Source organism: Parasteatoda tepidariorum, chromosome 4 (assembly GCF_043381705.1).
Source record: "Parasteatoda tepidariorum isolate YZ-2023 chromosome 4, CAS_Ptep_4.0, whole genome shotgun sequence".
NCBI lineage: Eukaryota > Metazoa > Arthropoda > Arachnida > Araneae > Theridiidae > Parasteatoda > Parasteatoda tepidariorum.
In genome coordinates this window covers 84251754-84275516 of record NC_092207.1, presented here as the reverse complement: position 1 = coordinate 84275516, position 23763 = coordinate 84251754, and the positions used below count along the sequence as shown (strand labels likewise).

The window sequence follows — 23763 nt, the reverse complement described above, 5'->3', positions numbered from 1 at the left end:
CATTCCATTAAAACGTTCGAACTATTAATATAAAATTTTAAAACTATTATTTCATTCGTGATTCTAATATTGAAAATGGCATTAAAAACGTGTTTAAAGTTTAATAGATTTAAACTTTTAGGTATTCTTTAAACTTATAAAATACTCAAGATTTCTCCATCTTCATCTCGATTTTAAATTTATTAGTGTGAGATTTTCAAAATTATTCAGAAATAAAAACATTTTCTAAAGCCTGGAAAAGTACACTCCCACTTTTGATGTTAACAGTAAATAATTTACAATTTCAAAATACTATAGACACATTTTATAATAAAATCTATTCTTTTATTTCAGTATAACACAGAAAACTTATTTTACATATTTACAATTTCTTTACAAAATACAATACACACATATGATGCAATTTCTCTACATAAAAAAAAATTATTGAGGACATTGGAATTGTTCCCCATTATACGAATGGCACAAGAGGTTATGTAGAAAATACAGAAAATGAACACCAGGCACAAAATCTTGTTTATCACAGCATATTTAAAACTGCTTTGAAAATTATTCAAGCTCGATGCTCAAAATTGCAAAGAATAGCTAAAAATACGGATAAAATTGCAGCGAAATTTGATTTTAAAAATTTTGAACAAATCTTGAAACACATGGAATAAATGCGAGTTTTTATAGACTTGCTTAAAGCAATAAAAACATTTGATGAACGATTTCTTCTAAAAACATGAACAAAAAGCTTATAAATTATGATAAGCGCTAACTACAATTCTTTGCGCTAACTTTTGGGTGGGTTTTGAAGTTCTCTGACTAGCGTATGCACAGCATGGTTGATAGTGTCGATTTTTCTATCCATAGATTGTATCTGAAATAGAAACAGTTACATTTCTTTTCATTCATATACGTCTAATATACATTTGGTAGATGATAGGTGTAGAATGATTGAAAGATTTTGAGACCATTGTTCAGTTATGTAATTTAAAGCGACTGCTTTTTGAATCTGTTTTTCGGGAGTTATTAACAGGTTTTATAAAAATTTTGAATTTTGTTATTTAAAAATACATCTTTAAAAAAAGTAACAATCTAAATTCAATTCGATTTTTTTTAAAATCATTAAATTAAAAATTTTTGTTTTTAACACAAAATTGTGTTAAAGAGCTTTATAAAAAGTTTCCTTAATTCGCGTTGATACATGAGGAAATAAAACAAGATATATATTAAATTAGTAATTATAAGGAGCCTAAACTAATTAATTCTGACCTTAACTTTTTAAAAGCAATTATTCAGAGAGATTAGTTTTATATTCGTTTAGTTCTCTCTATATTAAAGTTATATTTAGGGTGTAAGGGAAATTAACTTCTTTTGGAGGAAAAAAAAATTAAAAGTTTGTACAAATATTAAACTGTATTTGTAAAATAAGTTGCTATACAAAAAGTGATTTCTTTATTGTACTCATAAATTTGAAATGGAATATTAAAAAACGATGAGATTTCGTTGTTTTTTTAATAGTTTTCTAAATAATGGTTATTCTTACATTTAATTATTTTTGAAATGAATAAGATTTATTTAGAATATTTGTGGATAACCGATTGTCTTACAGATTCTACTTCGTAGAAAATCTGATTTTTACTTTGGCACCAGGAAAGAACAGTTTTTAAATGAAAGATATGGGATAAGTGTAGTTTTGACACATTGAATACATTGTATATAATAATTTTACTATGTTTCTCTATACATTGTTTTTTTTTCTCCATTTGCAACAAAAACTATTGCAGCAATTAAATATTAATGTGCTATGACGTTCTCTAAATTTATTCCAATTCAAGTTATTCACTCTTTGTTAATTCTTTTTAACTTCAATTTCTAGTTTTCATAGGAAATATTCATGTTCGTTTTACTCAGACGTTCATTTGTGTTTAAATTTTTTTTAAAACATACATGTTTGATAAGGAAAGTTTTTTTTTTTTAAAGAATGTATTAAAAATTATCTGAGCTATGCACTTACGATTTTCCTTTTGATATTTTTGCTTCCCAGTTTTTTTCCTTCTAATCTGTGCATAGAGACGAACAGTGAAAATTTTTTTTTTTAAAATTCTTACATTTATTATATAATATACACAATACAGAATGTGTTAAATAGTTTTCATTTTAAAATATTTTTGTAAGTAAAATTATTTTTATTTTTTTTACTGCATCATTTTATTCTATTTGTTATTCTGAGACTGATAATTTACTAAAAAAAGAAAAAACAAACATTGAAATTTATATTTTTTTTCAAAAAAAAAAAAAAAAAAAAAAAAAAAAANTTCTGACACATTGAATACATTGTATATAATAATTTTACTATGTTTCTCTATACATTGTTTTTTTCCCCCCATTTACAACAAAAACTGCAGCACCAATTAAATATTAATGTGCTATGACGTTCTCTAAATTTATTCCAATCCAAGTTATTCACTCTTTAATTCTTTTTAACTTCAATTTCTAGTTTTCATGGGAAATATTTATGTTCGTTTTACTCAGACGTTCATTTGTGTTGAAATTTTTTTTAAAACTTACATGTTTGATGAGGGAAGGTTGTTTTTAAGACTGTATTAAAAATTATCTGAGCTATGCACTTACGATTTTTCTTTTGATATTTTTGCTTCCCAGTTTTTTTCCTTCTAATCTGTGCATAGAGAAGAACAGTGAAAAAAAATTTTTTTTTTTTTAAAAATTCTTACATTTATTATATAATATACAATACAGAATGTGTTAAATAATTTTTATTTTAGAATATTTTTAATTAAATTATTAGTGAAATTATTAAATTAGTAAAATTATTTTTATTTTTTTCACTCCATCGTTTTATTCTACTTGTTATTCTGAGGCTGATAATTTACTAAAAAAAGGAAAAAAAAACATTGAAATTTCTATTTTTTTTCAAAAAAAAAAGGAAAAGAATATTATATTTTCTTATCAGAAGAACAATTATAATTAGATTTTATTTTCAATTATAATTTGTATAAGTGTAAAGAAAATGTATCTTATTGTATTTGAGTTTGAAGCTGTACTATAAATTTTTTCAAATAATTAAAAAAATTAATCTAAAAATGATTACTTGTTGCTCCATTTGCTGAAGTTTCTCTCCTAAAGTGATTGGTTTTCCATTCTTTCCAGCTAATTGACTTCCAGTTTTTCCAAGCACTTGATCTAGGCTACAAAGCGAGTATATTTTTAATTCCCTGATTACAACTTAGTACATTATAATCATACTTAATTTTATATCATATTACATATTATAATTTTAAATGATTATCGAACACGTACGTATGTCACGCAATTAATTTTACAGGGTTCCCACGGTCCTTGAGAGTCCTTGAAAGTCCTTGAATTTTTTTTTGCTAAATTTAGGTCCTTGAAAGTGCTTGAAAAATGTCTTAGGTCATTGAAAAACNGGAACCCTGTTTTAGTATGTGAATAGATTAATGTTAATTTTAGTATGTTAATAGGGATACGGATTTTTGATCTCAAGTGATTCGAAAATACGATTATTATTTTGTTGTTAGAACTGACTGAAATCGATTGACGACTGAGATAATTGCTTTCAAAACTGGTTTTTCGTAGACAAAGCAATGATTTGGAATGTAGACAATTATGATGGAAAGAGGACTGAGAGATATTAATGCAATTTTTTACAATTGCATTCTCATTTCATAATTAATTCAACAATGTCATTAGACTTATTTTTCTTTTTAAAAAATTGCCGTTTCCCTTTTGCTGGCATTTTAATTTTATAAAGGCAACCGAAATATTAAGTAATGGTTTCAAAAATTATTGCTGGTATATAAAAAGTCCTAGCTCTTTGTACCCATTAAACTCTTCTGCGGAACCCTAGGGTTCCGCGGAACATCATTTCGAAACCGTTGGCATAGAAACATATTTCATTCCAAAATGAAAAATTCTAACTGAATTAAGAGGGACATTAAATATAAATAAGCATATTGAATAAGATAGAATAGGTGGAAAGATGTACCGTCTGTGAAGTTCTTTCAGTCGCACATTCATACTAATCTGCCCTTGAGAGTATTGTTCGATAACATCGCCTACATCATATGGCTTGCGAGCTTGCTGAAATGTTAAAGAGAAAGAATTTTTATTTTAAATGCAGACTCTTTGTACAGGAAAAAAAAAAAGCTAGAGTTCCTCTATCTAAAGACAGTTAAGACAGGCAACTTCAAAATTGTCCAGATCAAGGTTATGGATTGCTTCAATATTTACCAAATACAGTTATTTTCGATACCGATATTTACTAAAAACAATTTATTTTCTCTAATATGCACACCATTTTGAAAACTGAGCAGTTTGTCTATTTTTCTCTTAAAACAACTTCATCAGTTGATGCAATTTTGTAGACGATGCGACGTTGCATCGTCTACAACTTACTCAGTATAAGTACTTACAATAAGTACTTGTTATACCCTGTTCATTTTATCACTTGAGAAGTTGTTGAACTTCATTTTTCATATTGGCGTCTGGGACGTGTATGTGATATGTGTGCCGCGCGCAAGTCATCAGTGTAAATTATGGGCGCAAATACGTGCTCGGCGAATGCTTTGGCAGTTTATGTCAGTTTCAAGTAAATGTCTAGAACTAGTTTCGTGTGTATCCAACACTCGCAGAAAGCTCATACCTGGTTGCTTAACAATACGAAAAAAGATTTTGTTTAATTGGTGAGTTATTCAATATCCAAACACAATACATTATAACAATTGAATCATGACGTTTTAAAACCTATCCATTTGTGAATAAACAATATGTATCAAAAATACTATATATTTTGTTTAGTTTTGGAGTGGATAAAATAGTTTGGATTGTTTACTATAATGTCTTAACATGCCGCCGACAAAAACAGCATTGCCTGAGAAAGCTTGCAATCTCCAGCTATCGCTTTAACTTAGAGCAAGTTAGCAGTCAAAAGGTAAAATCGTAGGATGATTTTATACCTGCTATAACCTTAATAAAGGCTGATAAAACACAGCGTGACATTGACTAAACAGGATTTTAAAGCCAAAGAAGGTAAAGATTCAGCAAAACCATTAGTTTTCTTTATACTAGGCCTTTCAAAATATCGCACTTTTGCAAGAATTTTTAATATATCATTATCATTTCATCATAATTTTCCAATCCAGCGGCATTAACGACTCTCTCTCTCTCCTGTTTGGCATTTTTTAAATGAAGAAACTATGATTTGACGTTTTTAGTTCATGTTACAAATTTTGAAAGAAAATTTTAAACTCAGCCAAGAGAAAAACCTCCAAAAAAGAGAGCCAGTAGAGTTGCGATAAAGTAAAGGCCGTTGGATTGTAAATTAACCACCCGTGCACCCAATAGTCTGACATTGTCATCAAGTGACTATCACCTCTTCCTGAATTTTTGCCCGAATATATTTAGTTCTTCGAACGGTTGAAATAAGAGATTAAGATATGACAAAGAGCTGGTATGATATGGACATACAAAATAACTGTTAAAAGAAAAAAATAAAGAAAAAATCCTCAATTTTATATAGGAAACATAAAATTTTTAAATACATGTATAGTACAGGTTTTACGTAAATTTTCAATTAGCTCCGAAGCTATAAATTATTTTTAAATGAAAATCAGTTTTGGGAGTACAGCAGCACTTTCTAGAATGCATGTTTATATGATTTACCCACAAAGAAATTGAGGTTAAATCTTTCCCTCCTTTTTTTTCAGACCTTTATTAAACACATAATTATATTATTCAAAACATATATATTTTTAAAAGATAATTAAAAAATTAACTTTCCTCATAGATGAAAAAAAAATGGTGTAATTTTTTTAATTATATATCTATGAATTAAGTAAATTATTGATAATAACATAACTTACCTGAAATTTTCTCTTTGCAACAAAATATTTGATTTTCCTTATGGCTCTGATAGCATTTTTGTGCGCTTCTGTTAATCTAAAATAAAAAAATAAATTAATTTGATTAAAGACATTTAAGTTCTTTCGACTGTTTAAACCAATAAAGTGATATTTAGAATAACAATAGAAATTTGTATTGTACTTTTTAGTATTAATTCAATTTTTCCACATTTTCTATTTCTGGTTTAAGGCTTTGTTTACAGCATTGAGAAGAATAGTTCATTTTTGCGGAAAATATTTCGTACATTTAATGATGTAAATTTCTCTACAAGAAAATCGTAAATTTTATTACAAATATAGAAAAATTTTATTTACGAAACGTTGAAAAATTATGGGAAAGTCAATCTCGAGAGCTCGTCTTTTCATTATGAGTTCATAAGGTTTTATTCTAAAGCTTATACGTAGTTTAATTTTTAAAAAAAAATTCTGGTTGGTTGGTTGGTTCTAATGCCACTTGCCACACGGGCTAGCCTGCTTGGTGAAACAGAGACTGACATTTTTAACTCCTTCCGCCGGAAAGAAAGCAGATTTTGCAAGAAAAATATTACATTTGATAAATTAACAACATATAACCGTTGGCTTAATTTTTACGCCTAGTTTCGGCCATCTAAAGTGGAATTCAATTTCTCAATTTTTTAAATTCAAAATTCGCTATTTCCTTTTTAAATCGGATTACGATCCATTTATAGGTTGGCAGCAAGCGAAATTTAAGGAACAAATTGTTTTCACTAATTCATACCTACCAAATTTTTATCAGAAAATAAAACGCAAAACGGAAGGTGTAAGAATTTCTCTTCCGTGTTTCGAAAGTTACGCGCTTTATGTTTTTAGATTCTGATATGATAAACTTTATTGCTCCCGAACTATACTCTCTAGTTAAAAGCTTGCTGTAATGGCAAAGATTTTTAATTTACGTAAAATTTGTAACAAATAGTTCATTCGTTAATATTATTTTTATGTATAATGCTTAGAATTTAAAACATCACTTACTTTGTGTATCCCTTGGGATAATTATACTCATTTTCTTCATTCAAATCATAGCTGTAATCCTCTGAGCCATTTTGAATTTTATTAGTGACTAGAAAAATAAAAAATAAACTTCATAAATTTGGAAGCATCGATCTGAAGATATTTTTAAGACGAAAGATATCTTTATTTTATTAAAAAGAAATATATTGTAAAGTTGTGTAGTATGTATATAAGACTGCTTACCTTCATTTTTCATTAAATCATCGTGCATAGATATCATCATATCAGGAACACTACGAGATTGATGCAATCCACCTGAAAGAAGCATAAAACAAAACTTGAAAAAAAAAAATAAAAATAAATAAAACTAAGTAAAACTCTTCATTTTTCAAAAAATTTGTAAAATTTTTTTTTGAGCTTTCGATATATTTAAAACTGCTTTTGATAACAATTAAATTTTTGAAATAAATAAAAACTTTTTCTGAACAGTGTAAACAAAAAGGGAACATTTTAAACTTTTTCTTTAATGATTATATTTTTATATAATAGGTCACAATCTTAGTGGTTCGCGAAATTAACAAATAGGTCAACTAATTGACAGACGATATTTTAAGTTACAAAATGAGACAAAAACGCACTTTTTCTGTACAAAAAACGTGAACATTTTTAACGATAAATTTTGTATTAATGATATTCAAAATAACCGCAATCTGGAAAATATAGTCCCACTAGTTCAAGCAGGAGAGCAATTAAAAGTCCCTTTTACCTTGATTTCATTCTTAGCGCATTTCGCAATCTCGAAGAAGTCATACTGTCAAACTTTCATTTATCATGAACTATTCGACCATTTTCTTTCAAAATTTGGATTTATTATTTAAAATTACTTAAATTGAATTGGTGCACACATTTGTGTACCTTACAAAAAATTTTTTTTTCGAACTTTACAATTTATTACCAGATTTAAAATTTCATTCGCTTCAAAAATATACAAATAGGAGGTAACAGTAGAAGTGTTTCAAGCGCTTCAAAAATAGGCGCCCATTTTCAAGACTTTCCAGACATGTCCACTTATCTCTCCTATTCGTATATTTTGAAGAAAATAAAGATTTAAATCAGGAAATATCTTACCACTTCAGTTTCTTGAGATTATTCAAGTATATTTTAATATTTTTTATTTAATTTACTAAATATTTTTTTCTTGTTCAAGGAACTATCTTTGGATAAACAAGCTTTAAAATTGTGCGGAAAAACTTTTCGATTCCGATTCATTAATTCCGAAAATATGGAGAAATTCACAGAAATTGAAATTAACATTAAGGGGTCCAAACTTTCAACCGCTCGACTAAATTATTGGGCACTTTTTTAAGCTTGCGACTAAAGCTCCACTTCATATTTTAAGATTTCAAAACCCGAATCCATAGAGAAAGAGCATGTTGATTCAGAAAAAAGTACATTTTGATTTTGCAACTTAAAATATCTGCACTAATTAATTTGCATATTTAACGTTAATGCTCACGAGCAATAATGAGAGAGTCCTAGTATGTGAAAATACGATTTATTAGATAAAAAGTCAATAAAAGTGTTGACATTATATCTTGCGTGCTCTAAAATAGTTTCCTTATTGCCTAAACTTAAAACATAATATATTTTTAAAAATATATTATATGTTTTAATATATTATTAAAAATATATTGTTAATTATATTGTTTAATAACTGAACAATTATAAACTAATTAATAATATATTTAATTAATCTTTAAATATTTTTAATAATTAGTTAAATGAAAAACACTAGTATCGTGTTGTTAAACTTTAGTAAAGGTCATAAATAAAAATTCAAATTTGTTTTTCAACGATAAGTTTTAACGAATTTAAAAATTTTAATTTTTTGACTCATCTATTAAAATTTAACCACACAAAAGATAAAAAAAAACTGATAAGTCGCAATGTTATTTTAAAGATTAGTTAAAAATTTTCTAGTAAGAAATTTTTTTCGTATTTTAATCTATTTTTCGTTTTGATATCAAAAAACTTACTTTTGTATGTATACGAGAAAGTATTGAATAAGGTTTGGAAAAAGCTGTAATAAGTTATCAGTAATTTATTAATTTTAATAATCAAATAAAATATAAAGTCCCTTTGACTACGTAAAAAATTACCTTAATATTGGCAAGCTAGACTGTTTTTTAATAAAAAGTATGGTGACCAACACACACATTTATCTTTATTTAAAGCTTAGCAATAATTCGTTAATATTTAATATTTGCAATAGTTCGTCTACATTCGTTAAATTTTTGCAATAATCGGTCTGTTTTGTTTAGCAACAAAAATATGGAATGGCATAAGACGATTATAAATAAAATTAGATAGTTCTTATAAAGGAAATCAAGTTTATGTAGGAGGTAAAATATTTTCAAGCATTGGTTTCTGTATTCAAATAATTGTAAATTTGAGTAATGTAAATTTTCATATTTCCTTAAGAAGGAGAGGTGATGAAGATTTTTGCAACCATCGGTCATATTTGGGACGGTGTTTAAAGTGGTCATTAGAGGTTGACCCTATGAGTATCTAGGTTTAAAAATAATATTTTTAATCACCTGCTTTGGGAGCTTCAAGATTTACAGCAATCTCACCATAGGACTTTGAATCGTTCTGAAAGCTCTTTTCGTTCTCATTTCTGTACTTCAGAATTTTTTCGAAATGTTTCTTTCGGAGTGCCAACATCGTAGATTTGTACTAAAAAAAAAAAAAAAAAAAAATTAATGANAAAAATAAAAACAAAGCAAAAGTTCGTCAAACTTTCCATTTTAAATATCCGGGAAATGACATTACTGAAAACTACAATGAAATTACCTTTGTAGTTTCCTTTGATTCAGTTTTCAGATGGATTTTCCATGTCGCTACGGAATTGAAATTTTTGTCAGCCGCATAACACCTCCAGAGGGTCTAAAAATAAAAACATGAAGTGAGAATAATTTCATAAATCCACCAAATATCGTTAAAATTAAAAAATTAATATTTTAAATTGCATATATTAAGATGCAAAATTCATAACACCTCAAGACGTAGAGCAAAATCACGAATTTTGCTACTGGTCAGTTGTGGCCTTTTTAATGGCGTCCACTTTTTTTTAAACATGTGACCATGTCATTTAAACAATTAAATAGACTTCATAATAATGTAAAGCATTTCTCAAAATATGGTTAACATTTCAGGGTTTATTTCTAAAACAAATGAGAATTTTAAGAAAGTGTGAAATAAAGATTTTTAGAATGTAAAATATACCTAATTCCACATTTATTAAAAAAATATATAAATGCGAGTGCAGTATATTTTTTTCGAATACAATAGCAGCCAGGTGGCGACTGGAAGACAATTTAATTGCTACTTGTGGTGTTGTTTATAATGACACTTGAACGAGACAAGCTCGCCAGCCATTGGCTCTTTACGAATTATGTCAGGAAGCTGCGCCTCTCATTTGACAAGAAAGCACCGCAAGGGTGAAAGTACGTTTTAGCTCAAAACCCCAAGGAAAGATGGCAGCAACACTCTCATTCGCGAGGACACTTCCTCAATTTAAACAGTTAAAAGGGGAAAGAAAGTTTCTCCAGACCCATATAACCATGGTACTGTTCAGCAATCGTCGACAAGACGATCGTCGACTCTGGAGTTCGCCGACTCTGGATGTGTTCAGCGATCGTCGACTCTGGAGATTTCCCGATCAGGTATATTGCATTGTACCTGGTGGGTCTTAGTAGAGCAGAGGATCGAACACCGGCCCTCCGGATCGGAGTCAGATTCTCTAATTACTGGGCTGAAATGCTACTTGTTATTACCACAGTCGCCTCGTAGCCGGTGGATATCGTTATCTTAGTGCCATACTTTAAGATAGTCTTAAAATTAAGTTACTGTTTTAAATTACAAATATTACATGCGACATAGATCCAGAGAGTAAAAAAATAATTCGTCTTAAATATTTGCTTAATTATTTAGTATTTCTTCCAAGCAATCGAGATTAAATACAAAATAAGATAGGTAGTATTTGTGTATTCTGTCAGAATAAGATTCGATACAAATACCTTTTGATTTACATAAAAACAAACGTTTTTTAATTTCAAAATTATCTTTAATCTGTATTTTCCGTTTTTTTCGTAAAATAGTAATAACTAGTCTTAAAATTAAATAATTTTAATGATATATATAGTCATAAAATTTCATTAAGAGCATTTATTTTTTATGCTTATTTAAATAAATACTTTACCTGTATCAAAGTAGCGGCAACTGGAATTTGGCGACTGAAATGTTTTTGCCTTTGTTGCTGTTGGACTTTCAAAGCGAATCCTGAACCTAAAATACCCTATAGAGATACAAATTTATTGTTAACTTCATTTAAAAATTATCAAGTATTTTCTCATAAACTTAAAAACAAGAGTTTTTAACAGATATTCGGTGGACTAAAGTTTCTTTTACTGGTTGGATTCTTGCCGTAAATGTACCTTTTGAAACGTTTATGAAAAATTTTACCTTTATGAAAAATTTTTGATACATCTATCATTCCGACGATTTGTGTTAAAGCAAGTCTCATTTTTTAAGGTTGAAAATAATTTAATTTTATATTAATTGAATATTAATTATCCGACGACCTTAATGGTTAAAGATAAAGTAAGCACCGGAGGCTGTCAATTTTCATTTTTTTTAAAAATTCACTATAAAAAAAAAAGTAAAAATAGTGAATCTACAATTCAAAACAAAATTTTAGGCAAATTAATAGAACTAAAAATCTAAAGCTAATTTTAACAACGTATAATTTTTGTTAGTATTTTAATTTTATAAATAGCAATTGACACCACCAGCCGATTTTTTTTCAAACTTATAAACAGGGTTGGCGTGATTTAAATTTGATTTATGATTTAAATCACAATTTAAACTGAGTCGTCTTAAAAACCATTGATTTGAATCGAGTTTTTAGGTCTAAAAAGACTAGAAAAAAATGCGTATTAAAGTGATCTGAAACTTAATAACTTTCCATTAGCTGCATGTTAAGTAATTTGCAATTTTATGAACATATTTCAATTGCACCAATTTAGTTTTATGTTTACTTAAATGCAATTACTTAAGACTTCTTCTACCCGAGTTTAGAACAGATTTTTTGTTTGTTTCCTGATCTAAATTAATTTATTTTTCATTTCGAATCTAACTGACAAATCTAGCTCTTTTCTTTATAAATAAGTATTACATTAAGACTAAATAAAAACGGCCACAATTTTAAATTTTTCCTGGGATCGGTTTGTAACAATTCTAAATAAAATATGTTTTTATTTTAGTTAAAAATATTAAGTGCTTTTAATTACAATATTGATTTTTAAGCAAATCGTAAGTCGAAAGAAAATATAGTTTCTTAAAACTTCGAGTATGATCTGTACGAGTATATCGAAGCAAAAACATCGGACCTATACGTCGAAGCGAAATTTTCATGTTTATATAAATAATTATCTAGCATTACTACGTAAGTTTTTTAGAATATAGAAATTTATACTTAATGCTTAACAGTTTAAAGGCTAAAATTTAAAATTTTAAAATATGCAATATGAAAATGCTCTAGAATTTTCTTTCTTGAGCAAGCAGGAGCGCTATGAATCATTCAGCTACCGAGAATGTCTAATTTTATGAACATGAACCATGACTAACGAGGCAAAAAGGTTTGACCGATTTTCGTTGGAAATCTGCAAGTGAAACGAAAAGAACAAAAATAGAAGCAATGAAAGTGTTTTCTAAATTCTTTTTATGACTGTTCAAACTCATGGTTAATAACCATGACGAAAATACGATTGATAATTTAAGTTGCTAAATATATGGTGGCGGAGGTGAACTTTTGTATTTACTGGTTAACAACTATTTTTCAATAAAATTGAAGAAGCGAAATATTTTTTCTCCATGGTGATTTTTTACGTAAATTTTTAACGTTTGAAACAATTTTAAATATTTTTGTTTGTTTGTTTGTAAACATTCTATTTTTAAAATTTTAATTTTATCCTCCCTAACATTGTTTAAAGGATAAATGACGAAAGAAAAAAAATTTAAAGAAAAAAAAGTATTAATTTTTTAGTATTTAAAACAGTAAGGCTGATATAAGATCTTAATATTTTTTTAAATGTGCATTATATATTAAAATTATGAATTCAAAATTTTCGAAGTAAAAAAATAATCACAAAACTCAAATTCTGAATTCTTACGCAGAATCTCACAATCTACTGCGTTTATCTAAATAAGTTTTAGCGCATCTCAACACCAAAAATCGTGGACCCAACCAGAAGACAAGAAAATTCCTGGTTAAAGTATTGGAAGAAACTTGCCTTCGTTGAGGACTTTATGACGCAACTAACCCGCAGTTGCGTTACATGAAGAGGAAAAACACGAAAATTTCGTACCATTAGCTTGACGGCAAGGGGACTAACCCATGATATCACTGAGAATATTTTACGCCAGCACTGTGGTCGTTGGGATCTCTGAGCGGAATTCATATCAACCAGTCACAGTTGTGAATCGAACCTGGTCACCTCATTGGGGGGCGAATGCTTTATCCCCTGAGTCCTCGCTGCTCACCGAAATTGTTTTAAAGTATTTAAGTTTTCGGTTATTTTTAAATAAACTTCTACAATTGATACTATTAAATTTTGATTTTAAAACAATGTAGTAGCGTTAAGTTCAATAAAAACTTTTAGCATAAGGTTTGGCTCACAACTTTGGTACTGGTAGCATACCATTTGAGCATTATACCATTCGAAGAACTAAACATCGTGTCATTCGGTTATAAAGAGGATAACAAATTGACGTATTTGTTTTAAAATTTCAATAACTGTGTGGTACTTACAGCAGGAAGAGCGAAGAATGATACAGTAAACAAAGCTGAGATGCAGGCTAGAAGTCTTCCACTCCAGGTAAGAGGAACTTTATCGCCATAGCCTATAGTCATCATAGTGACCTGAAGGAAAAAACAGAATCAACAGAAATTCCAGAATTTTTAGATTAATAGCAGATTTTACTTTTTTAGAAAAGTATAAAAATTTTCCTTTACAACAAATTTTTTTTTTAAAAATTCCTATAGACCTGCCTTATTATTTTATTTTAATGAGGGCGCAAAACAGCGGATCTTTATCGGATATGAAGCTAAATCTACGCTTTATTCTGTAGTCTTGTAATACTGAACCCAACCCAGAAGAACTTCGGATTAAGCTTTGAGATGGACATACCTTCGTAGAGTATTTTTTGAGTGAACCTAACCCGGACGGAAACAGCATACTAGTGGGCCAGCTATCATCGGGATGCGATTTTCCAATCCAGTGGCGTTCAACGATCCGCTTCCCTATTTAACTTTTTTTTTAAATTAATAAAAATTTTTTTAAAAAATGTGATACTTGACATTGTTTTAGTTCAGGTAAGAAACTTTAAAAGAATTAAAAGTGTTTATTATAATTGGGACTAACTACAGCAAAGATTAGAAATTCAAAAAAAGAGTTGTTAAAAGCAGCTGGATTGTAAATTAGTCACCGACATTCGAACCTCATTAGAATGAGAGTTCTGTAAATATTGATCTGACCCGGGTTATTACAGACCTATTTGAAACTTTTATACGGACATCTCTACAGAAAATTTTAACGTGATCCATCATGTGCATACAAAAGTGTTCTGTTATAACCACCCATAATGTGTATTTTTAGAATCCTAGTCAAAAAAGAAATAAAAACACATTAAGGTTCGCAAATTGATAGTTAAGAAAAGAAAAACCACAAACGCTATCGAAATGTATCTTATCAGTAGTGAGGAAGGAGGGGTTGAAAACATCCAAATCTGTTTGATTGTTGGAGGAAACAGATGATTCGAAAGTGACTGTTAGAAACACCTCCAAGTTTCATCAGGCAAGCAAACTAGTTTATGTTTTTAGCTTTGCTACCTCAATAGCGATTAGGTAGATTTATATAGCGTTTTTCTAGCTTAAATATTAATTTACGACCTTTAATGCACATGCGTTTTTTATTTTACTTTTTAAATGCATTGTAAAAATATATATTTTAGGTGGGAATTAAGGAATACCCTGTTAATTTCCATGTTATATAAATATTGATTAGGATTATATTTGAAAGATTCAAGGAGATTAAGGCTCTATAATTTCGAGACCACCAACAGCATGATGTCAACGAGGTCAGCATTGAGCACAGGTCTTTACTTACCAGACTAGCTGGATTCAATTGATTTGAAATTAGATGGGCTTCAAGCAGCTACAGGGAACCGAACCCAGTTCTTACCAATGGTAGCTTAGAACTTTAACCACTGAGTCGATAGGACGACGATTGCTTCATTTTGATGGTCAATGTCATGCCCTCAATATTATGAATTCTACAGATTGAATTAGGATTAGTAATTAGGCAGGCTTCAAATTGGTACAGGGAACAGAATACGGTCCATTCCAATGGTAGTGCAGTGACATAACTATTGAGTCACTGCGTAATGATTAATTTTTAATGGGTTGCTATTACCAAAGACAAGAAATGAACATATGTGTGCCCTAGTTGGAAGAAAAAAAATCTGAACTGTACTAATTACTTCTCATTTACTTAGTAATTACGAGCGACAAAATGCTGTATTTTTTGAAGCAAATATCTATTCACTTTTTATGTCTGAAATTACAGGACGCAGTAAAAAAATTTCGATAAAGTTATTGCACCATAGAATAGAAGTTAATTCATTTTTAGTGTTTGGGTTCATTTCCTTTTGTATGACACTAACTATCAAATATGTCATAACATAACTTAGTTTATGTATTCTTTTTTGGCTTTTTACTACGTAAAGCAAAATGCTATTTTTTGTTGCTTATAAGCAAGGAAAACGAGAGTGTTAAATAGTTAGTTTTCTCTGTATACAATCATTGTACACATAGTGTGGACTCTCGAAAGCTGGATTCCAAAAATTGTTCTCCTAGCACTCTGTTGAAAGTTTTCAGGAGTTCCGAGAATTAGAATTTGTTTTTAACTAGGAATTATGTTTATATCCAACCAGTAATGCATAATTTATTTAATATTTCTGTTGCTCACATGAACTTAATGAAAAAATGCACAAAAAATAATTATTTAAAGAAAAAAAAATTGTTTTCCAATAAAATATGTTAAATAAATTATATAAGGGATGTGTACTTATAAAAAAATTCACAAATATTTCTCATTGATTTTTTCAATTTAAAATAAAATGATTGAATTAAAGAATGAAGAAATACGTTTCTCTGATAACTATTCTCGACATTTATAACACCTCTTTTTTGAACACTATAACTTACTTTATTCATTTTCAGTGCATGTATACATCAAAAGCGAATTCATAGTATTAAATGATTCATTCTGATGCTTCCCAATTCTTCCCATTTTCCCGGAAGATTTTATTTTTATATTTAATGTGGTGGCCAGATTTATGGAATCACAGATAAGTACGGTTTAAAGGGATTTTTACCTACCATTATATTTAAATAATTTAAACATATATAAACTAGGCTTGCTAGCTCTCTGATGGTGTTTATAAATGTATATTGGTGTTTCGTAAAATTTTATCCAATAATCTCAGTTTTCTTGGCTTTACCCTACCACTAGAAAAACACCTTCATAAAAAACGTAAAAGTTGGCTGCGTTCTTCACATTAAATATTTTCAAAATAGTTTTTTCTTTTAGTGTACAGCTGCTTATGAACTTTTTAACTATACATGATGCTAGGGTTCCGCCAAAAGAAACTATATTACTTAGGGTTCCATTGCTAAAAAAAAAAAATTGGGTATCGTTGCAATAAAGCAATCGCTTCGGAAGGAATGGGATAGTCAAAGGATTTGCGGCTCATTGCTGAAAATTTCAATAAGCATTTGAATCTTTGCATCGCTGCGAAAGGTGACCACTTCGAAACCAATTATTTATTTATGAATAAAAATGAACTCTAATTTATTTTGTTCATTTATTTTTAATACAGTTGCATTAAAAATTGATTATTAAGCTACACTCTGTAGACAGAAGACGTTTAAGAAAGTAAATCTTCAATACATACTACACCCCACCAAAGGGCATCTGCATAAGTGGCAAAGGCTGTAGAAGGCATGTTGTCTATAATGGCATCTTTCTCAACAAGGAACATGAAGTAAGAGGAAAACACTAGACCAAGAAATCCAATATACAAAGCTGTGAACATTTCCTACAGGGAAAAAATAAATAAAATTTTATTACATTATGTTCCAACTGCGAAAGATAAATTTGACAGAAAAGGCAGCAGTTTAGTACAGAGTTGAGAAGATTGTGCGAATTCGTTTCAAATAAAGTTTAGTTTTGCGGAATCATCAGAAAGTGCAACTTATTAAAATACAGTCTTATTTGTAACAACTAAAAACTATCCTGTTGTAATATACGCCTTTTGCCTTTGTTGGTAGTTCTACATTTACTCGACAAATATAATGTCCATATTTAAAAAAAAAAGATCCTTATTTTTAATGTAAAGATTCATAGTGCAGATAAACTAATATTTCGGGCAGTGACATTTAGTCTTGGAATAAAATGACATTAATTTTGATTTATTTTTCTACTGAAAATATTTAAAATAAAATTTAGTATTACAAAACTAAGTACTCATGATACTTTTTACAAAAATTAAAAAGTCGTTAACTAATTTCAATAAAATATTTCAACAACTTTAACCCTTTGACGCAGATTGGACACCACTATCCCTTTTATATATTTTTTTCGTATCCCTTTCACATATTTTATATAGTTTAGTTTTGTGCGAAATTTTGTTCTCATGAAAAATATGTTTGCGAAGGAGTAACTTTTTTTCACGTTAGCCACGATCTGAAAATATTTTTTCATACCTGCCTATGTTCCATTATCACAGAACCTAATAATCTCCAACATCCTCCTTCCCTATCTACATGCAGCATTCGAAGAATCTGGAGAAAACGAACTCCCCTAAAAAGAATAAACAAATAAAGAATCAGACATAACAAAACAATTCAAATAAATAGCCACCAGAGTTCATTAATTTTCTATAAATAGCGCAATACATCGAAAACTTTAATTCTTACAAATAATTTTATTGTTTCACTTTATGAAAAAAAAAAGTCCAAATTGCTAAGATTTGGGCAAAATTTGATAAATTTTCTCCGTTAAATCAAATTCCAACCTTAAAGATCCTATTCCAACCAAATCACCAACCTTAAAGATCCTATTGTTGATATTAATAATTGAGGATTTTATCAAATTTCTTGTCAGTGTGGTTTATCGTATATATTTTTTTATTTTATAACAGTCTATGAACTGTCTACTCACTTTTTTGAGCCGCAGTCTTGTAATTTTGAATCCTATACAGAAGACAAGGGAAATCCAGGATCAAGAATTAGGAAAAATTTGCCTTCGTTGATGACTTTTTATTGGAATTAATCAGCATTTGCTTTACACGGAGAGGAAAATCACGAGAACCTCCCATGGTTAGTCAGATGGCAAGGGGACTCTAACCCATGATACGTCTACCACAGAGAATATTCCACGTCAGCACTGTGGTCGGAGCAAGTCGGGTGCAGAATTCGTATCGACCAACCATCGCTGGGTTCACGTCATTGGAAGGGGAATGCTCTATCCCCTGAGTCATCACGGTTCGGTCAATTGTATATTGGCCAAACTAAACGTGTCCTTAAACTTCGACTTAAAGAACTTGAAAGATATGTCTAAAATAAGGATATTAAATCTTCCATCGCCTTACATAGTTGAAATTCTAAACATAAATTTGAGTTTTCTTCTGTTAAAATCATTTAACACAGCTCTTTATCTTCCGAGTTTTATTTATGGTAATCACTCCATATTTTGAAAATTCTGATAATTTAGTTAATCTTTTGTCCCTTGGGGATATAGCGAAACCCCTTTTCGACTGTTTTTATCCTTTTTATTATTTTGCTCAAACTTTTTCCTTCATCCTAATTGGTTAAACCACTTTGCACGGGTTTACTTCTTTACTTTTCTAATGTCATTTGGTGTTTAGACACAGTAAAGTTCTTGTCTAGAAAAACGGAACTATAGTATGTCCATTTCAGTATTTCATTTTTGCTTGATTCACGTTATTTTTCACCTTGGTCAACCGAGTTGATTTTGTGAAGAGGTATAGGATACATATTAATTTAATTTTTTTTACAACTAACAAAGTATATTAGTGTATAATTATTAACGTTGACCATGATAGTAAGGTGTATGAAATAGTAACTAATTTCTTTTTCAAAGTGTAGTAAACATGGGATATGCCATTTTTACGATAGCCTGAGCGACCAGAAGTGGGATAAAAGTGATTTTAACTCCCACTGATCCTTTTACAAGGAATACACGGAATCTGATCCTTTTACAAGTTCAGTACAAGGGGAGAGAAAATATTTTAGATATTTTAAGATTACAAGATAAAAAAAAACCCTATCAAGACCTTGCATTTTGCTTTGGATAACAAATTTTTATCAAAATTCGAGCAACCATCATAGTTTTACCACTAGTGTTATCCGAATGCAACGTAGGAAAACGCTTTTAGTCGAGAAATCGACAGAAAGAAATAGAGTAAGTGAGAAACCGAGAATTGGATTCAAAATCATTATAGTGAACGATTGTGAATCTAATTCTCGATTTCTTTCTTTCTTTAAAAATTCTCGTGATTGGCAAACAGTATAGAAAAGGTGTTTCTTCCCGGTATTTAGTTTTTTTTTTAATACTAGAGGTTGAATCACCAAAATGTTTAGTTTAATATAACGGTCTTAAATATGGCCTTCAATTTAAGAATTTTTATTTCAATGTCAATTTTTTTTATTTTATTAAAAAGGCGAATTGTATTTTAAAAACGTAAAGAATTTTGAGTTAAGAACCAAAGAGATAATAAAATTAAAATTTGGGTTAAAATATTCTTTTTTACATATTTCTAGGTTAGTAAAAAACGTGAAACAATATTTTTAAATATTAAATAACGAGTACTAACACAACTTAATGTATAAAATGTAATTAAATAAAAATAGAATTTTTGTGAAGCTTATTTTGCAAATGGATTGGGTAACATATTTTACTAATTACTTTAACTTTATTAAATACTGTTTTCTTGTAGGCCAAAGATTTCCTAAACATATCTTTGATGAAAAGAAATTCGAAATCACTTAGTTTTTTTTAGTTAGAAAGAAAATATTTTTGAAAGATTTTGTCTAATCTTTTGGCTAGCTTTACAAAGAAGTCAGTTAAGACTAGATATTTTTAATAACTAATTCATTAAAAATCTTCATTTCAGTAATCGTTATCAGTATCGTCAGTAATCGTTATGTGAAGTTTTGAGAAATAAATTAGGCATTGAATAGATAGAATACAATCAATTTTTATTCCATATAAATAAATTCATAAACAAATTCTTTATCTCAAAGGAAATTATTCAACTATAAAAAATATACACTTAATCTGCTATTTTTCTACAATTGTACTTCTGAGATTTTATCAAGCTCATTGAACGTATAAGATATACGATTATGGTAACAACCTCTTTTTTATGCAAAGAAAGAATTTTCATGTTTGAACAAAGCACATTGAACCGATCATTAGATGCATAAAGAATGAGATTTAAGATTAAATTTATTGAATAGCGATTTACTTTTTAAACCGATAGGATTCTAAATAACAGCAATTTAGTCCAATAAATTTAGTTTTAAACTTTATTGAAACAATTTATTTGCACAAAAAATGCATCTTTGCAAGGAATAATGATCATTCAAGGAAAAACAAATCTGTTACATTTTTAAATCACACACCTTTTTTAAGAATACAGCTTTTCAAAAGATAGTGATATTTCAAATATTAATCTAAATCTGAGCAAATTACACATAAGTTACATTACTCAAATTCAAAATTTTTAATTAATCCGAACACATTTCTGAAATTCAATATTTAATAAAATTAACCAAACATATTTAAATCTAACACTAACTACTAATAATTCTAAATTTGATAAGCTTTTAAAATTTAAAATAAATTAAAACCAAATTATTATAGATCACTTTGTGAAGTTTCATAAATACATTTATAAATGCAATTGTCTATTTGTTTTTAATTAATCTTATTTAGAGGCATTTATTAATTTATTTCGAGGAATATGGTAAATCAAAACTAAAGAATAACTAACAAAAGTGTTAAACAGGCTAGGTGATGAAAGAAATAATTAAAATTTATTAAATTTTTATGGTTATCTTTACTGATACTTCAAAAAACTAATTCTTTTGAAAGTAATGTAAAAATGAATACAGCATAAATGTTGTATTCATTTTCTGAGGTAATGTTTTGAATTAAATTGAAAAAACAAAAGTATTACTAAATTATTCATACCTTATAGCTTTTATTCCAAATGTGTACCCATCGGATCCAAGAATTATGACAAAGATACTGGATGAGATGATTATGAGATCTGTAAAAATACATTACGTTACATACATTACAGTTTTGGGAATTATTTGACTTAGATTAGATTTTCGTTTTTGAAATTTAAAGTTATGCTATTTGAAAAGATGAAAAAAACTTGTATTATCTTCCAATAAAATTTTTCTTATGTTACTATTCAGAAGCAAAAATAAATACTTATTAAAAATATGGTTAGTATTACAATAGATAGGGTATCCTAAGAGTATAAAAACGGTAATATATCGCGAGTAATTATTTGGATTTTTTAAAGAAAAAGTAATCTAAAATGACTAAAGATTTCCATTTTGCTTCCAAAATAGCGATGCAGCAGCGTGAAGTGAAAATGTGGTTCAAGATGTTTAAAATGTATAGAACTGAAGAAATACACGCTAGACGGAAAAAATAAAAATGCGTTTGATATTTAGAAAACCCTATATAACATCAAACAAGCTAGAACCCACCCCAGAGAGTGAGGCTGGGGCTGAGTTCTCTTAATTTGTACTCGTAGCGTAAAAAATGTAGCTTTGTATAGAAAAACCTATCAAGTCTCCAGTTAACGAAACTGATGCTTTCAGGTAGAATAGCTACGTACAAAGGGCAATCAAAGAAATTTCGTTAAAAAACTCAGTTTTTTAATTTGATGCGCATTTCGTGATATGTTTGACTATTACTTTCAGATACCCTATATCAGGGGTGGCGAACCTTTATACACCAACGTGCCAATTTTTCTAAAAAATTGTTTAATGAGGTCATAGGCGTGCCGTCAAGTAATTTTGACTTCGTGATTATTTGGAAAATAATAATACTAAATACTTATTAATTATAATAATCAACTCAAAACTCGTTATTTACATTGAAAGAAAAATACATTTTGCCATGTCTTAAAACAACTTAAAGTAACATCACTGTGAATTCTGTTGTTGCAGATTAGATGACAAATAACTTATATTAAGTTGTAGGATGTTAGTTTAAGCAGGACAGTTATTATTTTTTTGCTAGTTATTTATTGTTAGCTTGTTTTTTATGGTTATTAATTGTTTTTTTAGCACTAATTGTTAATTTTTTATTAATGATTGTTTATTATTTTGTTCGTTTTTGTGAATTTTATTTTAATTGTTACATATGCTTCATAGTGCAATAACATTTGTGTAATAACAATTCATAGTGTAATAACAATTGTGATCGATGGCGTGCCCAAAATATTGTGTCTCGTGCCATAAATGGCACGCGTGCCATTGGTTCGCCATCCCTGCCCTATATTGATGAAAAGTAACAAATGATTGAATCCAATCTGAATTGCAAAAAAATTAGGTGTAACGAGTGCCTAGTGAAACTGCAGAATATTGTGTCCAGCTAACGTATTCCGAAATTCAAGCAAAACGTTTACATTCGTTCAATAGAAAAACTATTTTTCTTATTTGTCTCAATAGTCATTGAGAAATTTATATCAATACTAAAAGTCATCCCTATTTATTTAACTTTTTCAATTAAAATTCTCACATATTGATCTTTGCAAATAATTTTGATGGCAAATAATTGCAAATAATTTTACTGCGGAGAAATCAAAATGGTCTTTACGACGTTTTTGAGAAACAAACCAGAAATCGAACGGGTAATATTTGTTGAGAGTGTTAGAAAATGATTTAAAATGCACTCTTGAGGGCGAAATAGCTATTTTTTTAAAAAACTAAGATGCTTTTTAATACATTCAATGCGATACAAAAGTCATCCGTATTTAAAATCTGTCATGAACTTTTGCAACTACTCGATACGTTATTTAAAAAAAAAAAAAAAAAATTGAAAAGTCCAAGAACTTGATAGCTTACCTATAATACAGATGGGTTTGGTGATGAATCTCAAGCGGCCCCAAAATCCTACATACTTTCCTCTGCATCCTGCTGACCATACTCGTGCTACGTATTCAGTGGTAAAAACAATTGCTAATATAACTTCCTGCACAAAAGAAAAGGTGCAATAAGCATCAAATTATGCATCAAGAAAAAAGAAACTGAATCGTCAGGTAACATTAATAAACAGATAAGAAATATTAAAACTCATCTGGAATAGAGAAAGTTTAAGTATCAAACTTTATAACAATTATTTAAAATGGAACTAAATCGATAGAATGAATAGATCACTAATTAATGAATAGATAACTAATAAAATTTATCTAGAACAATAGAGATAGTGCGATATGCATCAAATTATGTATCAAGAATAAAAGTAGAACTAAATAGACAGCTTACATTAATAAATAGATATCTAATTAAATTCATCTAGAACAATAGAGAAAGTGCTAACTTATGTATCAAGAATAAAAAGATAATAGACAGCTAATATTTAAAAATAGATAAGATAAAACTAACAAAATTCTTCTAGAACAAAAAAGAAAG

The 23763-nt window shown here is 28.7% G+C and overlaps 1 protein-coding gene across 5 annotated transcripts in view; it reads right to left on the bottom strand.

Annotated features, from left to right (window-relative positions):
- Positions 1 to 302: 302 nt before the first annotated feature.
- The window catches only part of LOC107452128 (potassium voltage-gated channel subfamily KQT member 1), a 100315-nt gene continuing 76854 nt past the window's right edge, over positions 303 to 23763 (bottom strand). For all 5 annotated transcript variants that reach the window (XM_043039156.2, XM_043039160.2, XM_043039162.2 and 2 more), the window contains 14 exons: positions 23197 to 23323; positions 21299 to 21377; positions 17785 to 17881; positions 16974 to 17117; positions 13768 to 13878; positions 11158 to 11253; positions 9750 to 9842; positions 9494 to 9632; positions 7140 to 7211; positions 6918 to 7005; positions 5889 to 5964; positions 4013 to 4107; positions 3098 to 3194; positions 303 to 862 (listed from right to left, as the gene is read on the bottom strand). In XM_043039156.2, coding sequence (XP_042895090.1) covers positions 776 to 862; positions 3098 to 3194; positions 4013 to 4107; positions 5889 to 5964; positions 6918 to 7005; positions 7140 to 7211; positions 9494 to 9632; positions 9750 to 9842; positions 11158 to 11253; positions 13768 to 13878; positions 16974 to 17117; positions 17785 to 17881; positions 21299 to 21377; positions 23197 to 23323 — 1401 coding nt within the window. In that variant the 3' untranslated portion in view covers positions 303 to 775. The remainder of the gene's footprint in view (positions 863 to 3097; positions 3195 to 4012; positions 4108 to 5888; positions 5965 to 6917; positions 7006 to 7139; positions 7212 to 9493; positions 9633 to 9749; positions 9843 to 11157; positions 11254 to 13767; positions 13879 to 16973; positions 17118 to 17784; positions 17882 to 21298; positions 21378 to 23196; positions 23324 to 23763) is intronic.